This window comes from Nanorana parkeri, unplaced genomic scaffold, assembly GCF_000935625.1.
Source record: "Nanorana parkeri isolate BGI_ZX_2015 unplaced genomic scaffold, ASM93562v1 scaffold5, whole genome shotgun sequence".
Lineage (NCBI taxonomy): Eukaryota > Metazoa > Chordata > Amphibia > Anura > Dicroglossidae > Nanorana > Nanorana parkeri.
Window position 1 is genome coordinate 4,679,243 of NW_017306273.1, and position 11,737 is coordinate 4,690,979.

Below are 11,737 nucleotides of genomic sequence, written 5' to 3' on the forward strand. Positions count from 1 at the left end.
GGAGAGAGAGCAAGGAGAGACAGCCAGGGGAGAGAGAGCAAGGAGAGACAGCCAGGGGGGAGAGAGAGAGCAAGGAGAGACAGCCAGGGGAGAGTGAGCAAGGAGAGACAGCCAGGGGAGAGAGAGAGCGAGCGAGGAGAGACAGCCAGGGGAGAGAGAGCAAGGAGAGACAGCCAGGGGAGAGAGGGAGAGCGAGGAGAGACAGCCAGTGGAGAGAGAGCAAGGATGAGGAGGGTATATGGAGAAAATAAAGAGAGTGGAGAGAGAGAGAGGAGAAGGAGAGAATAGAGTAGAGAGAGAAAGAGAAGGAGATAGAGGATAGGAAAGAGACAAGAGGAGAGAAGAAGAGGAGAAGGAGGGGAGTGAGAGAGGAGAGGGAGGAAGAAAGAGAGCGAGAGAAAATGGAGAGGGGGAGAGAGAGGAAAGAGAAAGAAGTAGAGAGAGAAGAGGAGAGAGAAAGGAGAGTGGGGGAGGGGAGATAGATAGAAATAGTTGGATGGTGTAAAGGGTAACTGTCGTCAATAAATGTTTTATTGACTATACACATGAAAGAGATCAGTGTCAGTGTCATGTAAATGGTCTTATTGGAGTGTGAACATTTTGTAATTATACACGTTTATAGTTGCAGACATATTTACATTCAGTATGTGGGGTGTGTTTTGGGCTTTGCTTTTTCCTATATCAGAGTTCGAGTATGATGGAAAGATTTGAAGACTCATAAATGGTTCAGTCAGCAGGGAGTTAATGGTTTGCTGTATGAGGAATCGGATACGACACAGATCAATGATAAACAAGCAATCCTACTAAAGCCCTGAGGAAGGGGGAGAACCTTGAACCCCTGAAACACTTTGGCTGTTCTGTGTCGGACCCCCCGTGTTCGGCGCCCTCGTTGGATCTTGTACATGGGACTGTAGTTTTTGGAAACAATTGATATGTTCTCGGGAGATCCCATCATTTGTTCTTTCCAGCAGAAGCTTTTATCTTTGCAAATGGATTAGAACACTGATCAGGTTTTTAATGCTGTCTGTGTCCCTGTTGGAGAGATTCACCCTCTCTGTATGTCCTGGTGACCTCTATCACAGAAAGAAAAACCCAAATTTTGAACAGGAATAGATGGGAACATCTATGGGATAGGTAGACATACAGACAGATTAGAACATCTATAGATGGGAACAGCAGAACAGGAATAGATGGGAAATCTTCCAATAGGGACTACCAGGGATTTCCCTCACTTTGGATGGATTTCCCCTCACTTCCTGTTGTAGGTATTGAAGAGAAACTCCCTGATGGCCACAACAGGAAGTGAGAGGAAATCCCTCCAAATTGAGGTAAATTCCTAGTGGTCAGTAGGGTCACCATTGGAAGATTTCCCATCTATTCTGTACACCTGTTCTGGTGACAACCCACATTTTCTTTCACTTTCAGTGATAACATTCACCAGGACAAAGAGCGAGTAGGGATGCACCGGTACTAATACTAGTATTGGTATCGCTGCCGATACCGAGTATTTGGGTGAGTACTTGTACTCATCCAAATGCTCCGATACCTTCCCCGATACCAGAACTTCCGGTCAGAGGAAGATGTCCTGTGACCCGATACCTTCCCCGATACCAGAACTTCCGGTCAGAGGAAGATGTCCTGTGACCAGCAGTGCCGAAGGGGAACATGGAGCCAGCTCCCTGTGCGATCAGGAAGCTCGACGGCGAGTAATGATCTCCCTCCTGGCTTCCTGACTGGCCGGGATGCTGACTCTATGCCGATTTGGCTAGGAAGCCAGTTTCCCGGCCAAGCACAATCAAGACAGCTAAACAGCATGGAGCCAACTTCTCGGGCAATCAGATTGCCCGGGAAGCCGGCTCCATGCCAGCGGGAAGCCAGCTCCATGCCAGCGGAAGCACCGGTATTGGTACTCGTTATCGGCGTGTACCGAAAGCGAAATATTGGTACTCGATACCGAAAAGACGGTATTGGTGCATCCCTAATAGAGAGGGTGAATCTCCCGAACGGGGACACAGACCTTACCTGAAGACCTTACGGGGTCTAATTCCTCTCCGCTCTAGCCCAAATTTTTCAAATGTTTTGGCTTCAGTTGCACTCTAAAGCTCTCTAGACCAGTGATTTCTTCTAAAATTATTCCTAAAAGTGGGCTTATCAGCAGGGAGAAGGCGTGAACGGGCCCTTTGGAAAACAGCACAAGGCATTGTATTAGGTAGCTGGCAGCACCTTCATCTACTGCGACCTGGCACCACGCCTACGGAACGGCCGTGCGGATATTGTCCTGCGGCTCGTATTCTAATATCATGTATCACGGTAATCAAACCACTTTTAAGAAAATCCCTGATAGATGGCCCGTCCATGTGGTGTACATTGTGCCTCCGCGGTGGCAGCGGGCCAAAATCCCGCCCACCGCGATGCCATTATCAATAGGGGTTGTTGTGGGAAAGGAGGACAATGGCAGGAAAGTGATTCGTCTCTTATCAGCGACGTCCCCACCGGGTGTAACAGGTTGTTCTCACACACCGAAATGGCCCTCCGGCCCTTGGCAGCCGCCCACGGTGGGTAGAATGAGCCCATTAATCAAAGAGGGTTTTATTGGTCTCATTGTGTTCCGGAATTGTTTTCCGTGTGCCAGATAAGCGTCCTCAGTTATCTGACATTGTCCTCGGGGCGTAGGAGATAAACAACTGCCTCCCTGCCAGTTAGTAACCGACTCACAGCGGTGTGATGTATAAACAGCCCTGCGGTCAGGCTTGTATAAGGCTAGGCACACGCTTGGCCTGGCGATTCGGGGGCACCTTTACACTTGCGCATGCGTTTTGGGTGTTAGATGTTTTCATTCACTTGCATTGTGCTGCTAAACGTAATAACTAATTTAACTAGAGTCAATTCCCTAGCCCAGCCCCCTCCCTCCTTGCATGCCATAGCCATTTCCTCTTCTGGGAGTGTCTAATTAATGCCTGTGCTAGCCCAGCTCTTTTTCCCTACCCCTTATCTCCCTGGGTGAGGGGTGAAGAGGAATCCTATAGGGCAGGGTAGCCAAATGTTGGCCCTCCAACTGTGGTGAAATCCCATCTGCCCAGCGGTGTCCCTATCCTCTTTGCCGCCCAAGTGCCCATGCACACTGGGCGTTATGTCGCGCGATTTCACGCAAATTTGCAGCGCGATATCGTGAGAAGTCGCCGTCCAATGATATTCAATGGAGCTGTTCTATTGAACAGCTAAGGGAGGGGGGAGTGCGCAAGGAGAGACAGCCAGGGGAGAGAGAGAGCGAGCGAGGAGAGACAGCCAGGGGAGAGAGAGCAAGGAGAGACAGCCAGGGGAGAGAGGGAGAGCGAGGAGAGACAGCCAGTGGAGAGAGAGCAAGGATGAGGAGGGTATATGGAGAAAATAAAGAGAGTGGAGAGAGAGAGAGGAGAAGGAGAGAATAGAGTAGAGAGAGAAAGAGAAGGAGATAGAGGATAGGAAAGAGACAAGAGGAGAGAAGAAGAGGAGAAGGAGGGGAGTGAGAGAGGAGAGGGAGGAAGAAAGAGAGCGAGAGAAAATGGAGAGGGGGAGAGAGAGGAAAGAGAAAGAAGTAGAGAGAGAAGAGGAGAGAGAAAGGAGAGTGGGGGAGGGGAGATAGATAGAAATAGTTGGATGGTGTAAAGGGTAACTGTCGTCAATAAATGTTTTATTGACTATACACATGAAAGAGATCAGTGTCAGTGTCATGTAAATGGTCTTATTGGAGTGTGAACATTTTGTAATTATACACGTTTATAGTTGCAGACATATTTACATTCAGTATGTGGGGTGTGTTTTGGGCTTTGCTTTTTCCTATATCAGAGTTCGAGTATGATGGAAAGATTTGAAGACTCATAAATGGTTCAGTCAGCAGGGAGTTAATGGTTTGCTGTATGAGGAATCGGATACGACACAGATCAATGATAAACAAGCAATCCTACTAAAGCCCTGAGGAAGGGGGAGAACCTTGAACCCCTGAAACACTTTGGCTGTTCTGTGTCGGACCCCCCGTGTTCGGCGCCCTCGTTGGATCTTGTACATGGGACTGTAGTTTTTGGAAACAATTGATATGTTCTCGGGAGATCCCATCATTTGTTCTTTCCAGCAGAAGCTTTTATCTTTGCAAATGGATTAGAACACTGATCAGGTTTTTAATGCTGTCTGTGTCCCTGTTGGAGAGATTCACCCTCTCTGTATGTCCTGGTGACCTCTATCACAGAAAGAAAAACCCAAATTTTGAACAGGAATAGATGGGAACATCTATGGGATAGGTAGACATACAGACAGATTAGAACATCTATAGATGGGAACAGCAGAACAGGAATAGATGGGAAATCTTCCAATAGGGACTACCAGGGATTTCCCTCACTTTGGATGGATTTCCCCTCACTTCCTGTTGTAGGTATTGAAGAGAAACTCCCTGATGGCCACAACAGGAAGTGAGAGGAAATCCCTCCAAATTGAGGTAAATTCCTAGTGGTCAGTAGGGTCACCATTGGAAGATTTCCCATCTATTCTGTACACCTGTTCTGGTGACAACCCACATTTTCTTTCACTTTCAGTGATAACATTCACCAGGACAAAGAGCGAGTAGGGATGCACCGGTACTAATACTAGTATTGGTATCGCTGCCGATACCGAGTATTTGGGTGAGTACTTGTACTCATCCAAATGCTCCGATACCTTCCCCGATACCAGAACTTCCGGTCAGAGGAAGATGTCCTGTGACCCGATACCTTCCCCGATACCAGAACTTCCGGTCAGAGGAAGATGTCCTGTGACCAGCAGTGCCGAAGGGGAACATGGAGCCAGCTCCCTGTGCGATCAGGAAGCTCGACGGCGAGTAATGATCTCCCTCCTGGCTTCCTGACTGGCCGGGATGCTGACTCTATGCCGATTTGGCTAGGAAGCCAGTTTCCCGGCCAAGCACAATCAAGACAGCTAAACAGCATGGAGCCAACTTCTCGGGCAATCAGATTGCCCGGGAAGCCGGCTCCATGCCAGCGGGAAGCCAGCTCCATGCCAGCGGAAGCACCGGTATTGGTACTCGTTATCGGCGTGTACCGAAAGCGAAATATTGGTACTCGATACCGAAAAGACGGTATTGGTGCATCCCTAATAGAGAGGGTGAATCTCCCGAACGGGGACACAGACCTTACCTGAAGACCTTACGGGGTCTAATTCCTCTCCGCTCTAGCCCAAATTTTTCAAATGTTTTGGCTTCAGTTGCACTCTAAAGCTCTCTAGACCAGTGATTTCTTCTAAAATTATTCCTAAAAGTGGGCTTATCAGCAGGGAGAAGGCGTGAACGGGCCCTTTGGAAAACAGCACAAGGCATTGTATTAGGTAGCTGGCAGCACCTTCATCTACTGCGACCTGGCACCACGCCTACGGAACGGCCGTGCGGATATTGTCCTGCGGCTCGTATTCTAATATCATGTATCACGGTAATCAAACCACTTTTAAGAAAATCCCTGATAGATGGCCCGTCCATGTGGTGTACATTGTGCCTCCGCGGTGGCAGCGGGCCAAAATCCCGCCCACCGCGATGCCATTATCAATAGGGGTTGTTGTGGGAAAGGAGGACAATGGCAGGAAAGTGATTCGTCTCTTATCAGCGACGTCCCCACCGGGTGTAACAGGTTGTTCTCACACACCGAAATGGCCCTCCGGCCCTTGGCAGCCGCCCACGGTGGGTAGAATGAGCCCATTAATCAAAGAGGGTTTTATTGGTCTCATTGTGTTCCGGAATTGTTTTCCGTGTGCCAGATAAGCGTCCTCAGTTATCTGACATTGTCCTCGGGGCGTAGGAGATAAACAACTGCCTCCCTGCCAGTTAGTAACCGACTCACAGCGGTGTGATGTATAAACAGCCCTGCGGTCAGGCTTGTATAAGGCTAGGCACACGCTTGGCCTGGCGATTCGGGGGCACCTTTACACTTGCGCATGCGTTTTGGGTGTTAGATGTTTTCATTCACTTGCATTGTGCTGCTAAACGTAATAACTAATTTAACTAGAGTCAATTCCCTAGCCCAGCCCCCTCCCTCCTTGCATGCCATAGCCATTTCCTCTTCTGGGAGTGTCTAATTAATGCCTGTGCTAGCCCAGCTCTTTTTCCCTACCCCTTATCTCCCTGGGTGAGGGGTGAAGAGGAATCCTATAGGGCAGGGTAGCCAAATGTTGGCCCTCCAACTGTGGTGAAATCCCATCTGCCCAGCGGTGTCCCTATCCTCTTTGCCGCCCAAGTGCCCATGCACACTGGGCGTTATGTCGCGCGATTTCACGCAAATTTGCAGCGCGATATCGTGAGAAGTCGCCGTCCAATGATATTCAATGGAGCTGTTCTATTGAACAGCTCCATGTCGCTCGAAAGCGTTCTAGGTTGCTAAGAGAAGGGCTGAGAGATGTTTACGGCCATTACACATTTCCCCACTTGGCTCCTTGCAACCTGGGACGCTCTGGCTGGAAAGAGAGAGGCAGGCACACTGCAAATATTGTGCAGCAGAATGGCCATGCCGCTCTGTGTGCCGCCCCCTCTCGTGACCCAATGAGATGCCGCCTGAGGCTTCATTAAAAGGATGGCCATGCCTGTGGCTGTCAGAGTCTTGCAATGCCTTATGGGACTTGTAGTTTAACCACTGTAAGACGGCTGAAGTTTGGCTACCTCTGCTATAGGGTGTCACCTGTATCTGCTGGGGTTGCTGCCACTAGCGAAACCTGAACACTCTAGCATTGTGCAGAAATATTTTTGGAGGTTATACAGGAGAGAGCGAGGAGAGACGGCCAGGGGAGAGAGCGAGGAGAGACGGCCAGGGGAGAGAGCGAGGAGAGACGGCCAGGGGAGAGAGCGAGGAAAGGCGGCCAGGGGAGAGAGCGAGGAAGGACGGCCAGGGGAAGAGAGGGAGGAGAGATGGCCAGGCGAGAGAGGGAGGAGAGATGGCCAGGGGAGAGAGGGAGGAGAGACGGCCAAGGGAGGGAGGGAGGAATACGGCCAGGGGAGAGAGCGAGGAGAGATGGCCAGGGGAGAGAGGGAGAAGAGACGGCCAGGGGAGAGAGCGAGAGGAGAGAGCGAGGGGAGAGAGGAAGAGGGGGGAGAGGGAGAGAGGAGAGACGGTCAGGGGAGAGAGCGAGGAGAGACAGCCAGTGGAGAGAGCGAGGAGAGACGGCCAGGGGAGAGAGAGCCAGGAGAGAGAGTGAGGAGAGAGGAAGAGCGAGGAGAGACAGCCAGGGGAGAGAGAGAGCAAGGATAGAGAGACAGGGAAGAGAGCCAGGAGAAAGAGAGACAGGAGAGACAGGCAGGAGAGAAAGAGAGAGAGAGAGAGAGAGGAGGGTATAGAGAGAAAATAAAGAGAAGAGAGAGATTAAGAAAGAGGAGAGAGAGAGAAGGAGAGAGTAGAGGATAGAGAGGGAAAAAGAGAGAGGGGGGAAAGGGAAGGTATAGAGAGGAGAGATAGATAGAGGATAGGAGAGAGAGGAGAGTGGGAGAGGAAAGATGGATGGATGGATAGAAGATGGATGGATAGATGGATGGACAGGATGAGAGTGTTCTGGAGAGAGGGGCAGACATGACAGCAGACACATGTTGAGCTCAGACTGTCTGAAGTGCTGGCACATTATATTGAGGAGCTTTTCTTCTCCGGCAGCAGCAAGCAGATTGTGCGCCTCTTTCACATTAATATAAAAGCCTGTAAATTATGGTCCAGGGCTTGCAGAGCGGCGGTTCCTCCCCGGGGTTATATTCTAGCCATACACTTGTCAAGGTCAATCACTGTGCATCGCTCCATGTCACTAATTTGGCTCTCAGTGCAGATGGGTTTTATGCGCAGGCCTCACTTAAGGTAGTTAGAGCGTTTCAATGGTGGTAAAGCGCAGGGAATGGAGAGAGAAATAGCCGCTTATTGAAGAGCACTTTGAGCGTTCCAAATTGCGGCTGAAACATTGAAACATGGCTGGATACAGAGAAGAAAAAAAGCTGCTCCATTGGATCTGACCTTTGTATAGACAACATGCTACATGGAGCCGCAAGAGACTCACCATTTTCACTTTACCAAAAATCAGCATATTTTGTAGTGAAAGGGAAAGTCGGAATTAAAGTCCAATTCCAGACTAGGCACTCCCCCTCATTTTTATGTATACTTACCTTTTCTGAGTTTTTAGGGTGGTCACATGATGCTGTAGGGTCCTCTTTGCCTCTCCTCCAGGCTGAGCATTCCTCAATGGTGGAGAGAGGGGCGCTCATGTGATATCATGATGTCTCCATTACACGGCGAATGCAAAGTGTCATACCGGGCCGATGACGCCCTGCACTCAGGGGTCCTGAGAGGTTGTCATTCAACATGGAAGACTGAGGACATCTTGTGGTGAAAAAGAATACTGCAGGGGATAGCTCATTTTTTTTTTTTTTGGTGGAAAGCTCATTTTTTGGGGGGATAGCTCATTATTGAGGGGGCAGTTACTTTTTTGGGGAAATTGCACTTTTTTAGTGGATAGCTCATTTTTGGGGGGTAGCTTCATTTTTGGGGGGATAGCTCATTTCTTGGTGGATAGTGCCTTTTTGGGGGAATAGATCCTTTTTTGGGGGATAGCTAATTTTTTGGGGAGATTAGCTCTTTATTTGTGGATAGCTCTTTTTTTTTTTTTTGTGGATAGCTCCCTTTATTTTGGGGGGAAAGCTCCTTTTTGAGGGACTAGATCGTTTTTTTGGGGATAGTTATTTTTTTTTGGTGGAAAGCTAATTTTTGGGCGGATAGCTTCATTTTTGGGGGGATAGCTCATTTCTTGGTGGATAGTGCCTTTTTTGGGGGAATAGATCCTTTTTTGGGGGATAGCTAATTTTTGGGGGAGAATAGCTCTTTTTTTGTGGATAGCTCCCTTTTATTTTTTGGGGGGATAGCTCCTTTTTGAGGGACTAGATCGTTTTTTTGGGAATAGTTATTTTTTTTTTGGTGGAAAACTAATTTTTTGATAGGATAGGTCCTTATGGGAATAGCTCTGTTTTTAGGGATAGCTCCCTTTTTTGGGGGGTGATCGTTCCTCTTTGGACAGAGAGCTCCTTTTTGACAGATACATTATTTAAAAATGTGCCAGACTTGGGCTTTATGGGGTTTGAAGTGTACCTACACCTAAAATCTTTTTTTTACATTTGGATGGTGTGGTGAGAGGGTAGAACCCCTGACATGTTTTTATAGCTGCCTGTGTCTCTGCTGCTTAAATTTCCCCTTTCTACCTCTCCATTTCCTACCTGCTGGCCATGGGAATATCAAAAATGTTGAGCTATCCCCAGAACAGGAAAATCCCCTTTCTTCTGTGTTCAAGAGAAGATTTTCCTCACTTTGGAGAAATTTGGTCCCACTTCCCTTTGGGTCTACAGAACAGGAAATGAAGGGAAATGTCTACTCACTGACAGGGGTGAAGGTTTAATCTGAATCCTTTTAAAGCCAAAAAATGTTTTTTCGCTTTAGATATACTTTAAGGATGCAATGGGCTTTAAATGGCTGCTTAGGGTAAGAAAAGCCCCCCTTAGGGTGGAGTCACACCTGTACAAATGTGCATTGACTTGTCATTGCCCAAGGTGGTGTAATACTACATTATGGCCGCTAGATGGAGCTGATGAGCATAGGAAAGAGGTATTAATTTCTTATACTCCTCAGCGCCATCTAGTGGCCATATTACAGTATCACACTGCATTCGACAGGAAAAGAAAATGATTCCCTGTGCTCCTCAGCTCCCTCTAGTGGCTGTTACATTGCAGTATTACGTCACATCACATTCCATTCACATCACATATTACATCGCGTTTTCTGAGCTCCGGGGGTTCAGGGTTTGTTCTCATTCATTAAAGGGCCAGTCCACCAAATTTCTTTCTTTGATTTGGATAGTTAATTGAAGGGTTAAAATCCCTGCTCATTTTTTTTCTTATCAGCGTTTGGAGTCCCTGTAGTGCAAAGCTCAGACCGGCATAGGAAGAAGCAGCACGAGGAGCCATTACTCTGCGCTGCAATGCAAGAAGCATGTTGGCAGGAGAGGAGAGAGCAGAGTGACAGAGAGATGAGCTCATCAGTCCGCTGCTTCTCTTTTCACTGTCCAGTCACAGGCTGGGTGGGCGGGACAAGAACTGTTAGTGTTTCAGACTGTACATTGCAACTTATGTAGCATCAGTCTACAAATCATCAGTCTGCTGCAGGCAGGAGGAAGCATTTCCTTACTCTCCCCTCCCCCAGTGATCAGTATGCTGCAGGCAGGAGGAAGCATTTCCTCAGTCTCCCCTCCCCCAGTGATCAGTCTGCTGCAGGCAGGAGGAAGCATTTCCTCAGTCTCCCCTCCCCCAGTGATCAGTCTGCTGCAGGCAGGAGGAAGCATTTCCTCAGTCTCCCCTCCCCCCGTGATGAGACGGTACATTGATCCCAGTGTGTGTGGACGGGTCACACTGACACATTATTGATCGTGATTCCGGGTTCAGTTTATTATGTATTCATGAGCCGTTTATAATGAGATGATCTCTTTCTCCTGTACACCTAATAAGTATAATGGAGTGTAGTTCCCCTTTAAATGTTGCGCACGCACACACACACACACACACACACACACTAAGCGATTGTTTGGGATTCCAGGTCTTGGCCGTCCTCGAGTCCTCGCCGCTCATATATATCGGGACGGCGGCCAATCGGCTCACAATAGATGATTAGCCGGGAGTTGCCAGAGGTTAATTAAAGCGCAGATATTAATGACTCGGCTGCCTCGCCCCCGGTGCCTGAAATACTTCATTCTCTTCCCTCCTTTCATCCCGCAGGAAGCGGTGGGTTGCGTCACGCTGGCGCTCCGATCGGACGCGGCCTACGTCGCACGAGAGATGTGCGCTTTGAAGCCAGAGGCTCAGCTCCTGATCACTGATTGGCTGCACGACCACTGCAGGACGTCGTTAGAAGAAACGCTGAACGCCGATAAGAGTTTTCAGGACGACCCAGCGGGCCGAGACCTGGAGCTGATCACCACGGCGCTGATCCATATGGAGGACGCACAGGCCAAGAGCCATCTCTTATACATCGACATGCTCATTGCGAAGGGTGAGTCCAGGCCGGGGGGGCGGAGAAGCAGGCTCAGAAACCATATCTCAGGGGTAGGCAACCTCCAGCTGTGGTGAAACTACAATTCCCATCATCCTTCTGCCTCTGGGAGTCATGCCTGTGGCTGCCAGTCTTGCAGTGCCTCATGGGACTTGTAGTTCCACAACAGCTGGAGGGCCAAGGTTTCCTAACCCTTGCTCTAAATCAGGAGTAAGCAACATTAGAGCAATTGAAGTTTCAGCACTCCAGCTGTGCTGAAACTACAATTCCCATCATGCTACTGCCACTGAGCATCATGTCTATGGCTGTCAGTCTTGCAATGCCTCATGGGCAGGGGCTGACTGGCAACTTTTAGCCCAGGGGGCAAGTACAACCCAGAGGCCCATGGTGCAGCGACTTGTCCCCCCTCCCGCTCTGCCTCTTCCCCGGCTTCTCCCCGCCCCTGTCTGTCACTTTTGCCGTCTATGTAACAGTAGTTTGAATGTATTTATCGGTTTAGGAAATGTAAAGCGCACTGGTAGTGGAGCGATGCCTCGTCAGGGCTGTGCATGACTGCTGCGCCACTGGTAGTTCTGCCACTAAAACTCATGGGGCTTTTAGTTCCACAACTGGAGTGCCACGGTTGCCTACCCTGCTGTACCTGCTCCCCCCTCTGCTGATTCATTCATGAA

At 49.1% G+C, this 11,737-nt stretch overlaps 1 protein-coding gene across 1 annotated transcript in view; it reads left to right on the forward strand.

Moving 5' to 3' along the window:
* The window catches only part of TTC34 (tetratricopeptide repeat domain 34), a 36,894-nt gene that overhangs the window by 14,105 nt on the left and 11,052 nt on the right, over positions 1 to 11,737 (forward strand). The window contains exon 5 of the mRNA XM_018552291.1: positions 10,793 to 11,066. Within this exon, the coding sequence (XP_018407793.1) occupies positions 10,793 to 11,066 (274 nt within the window). The remainder of the gene's footprint in view (positions 1 to 10,792; positions 11,067 to 11,737) is intronic.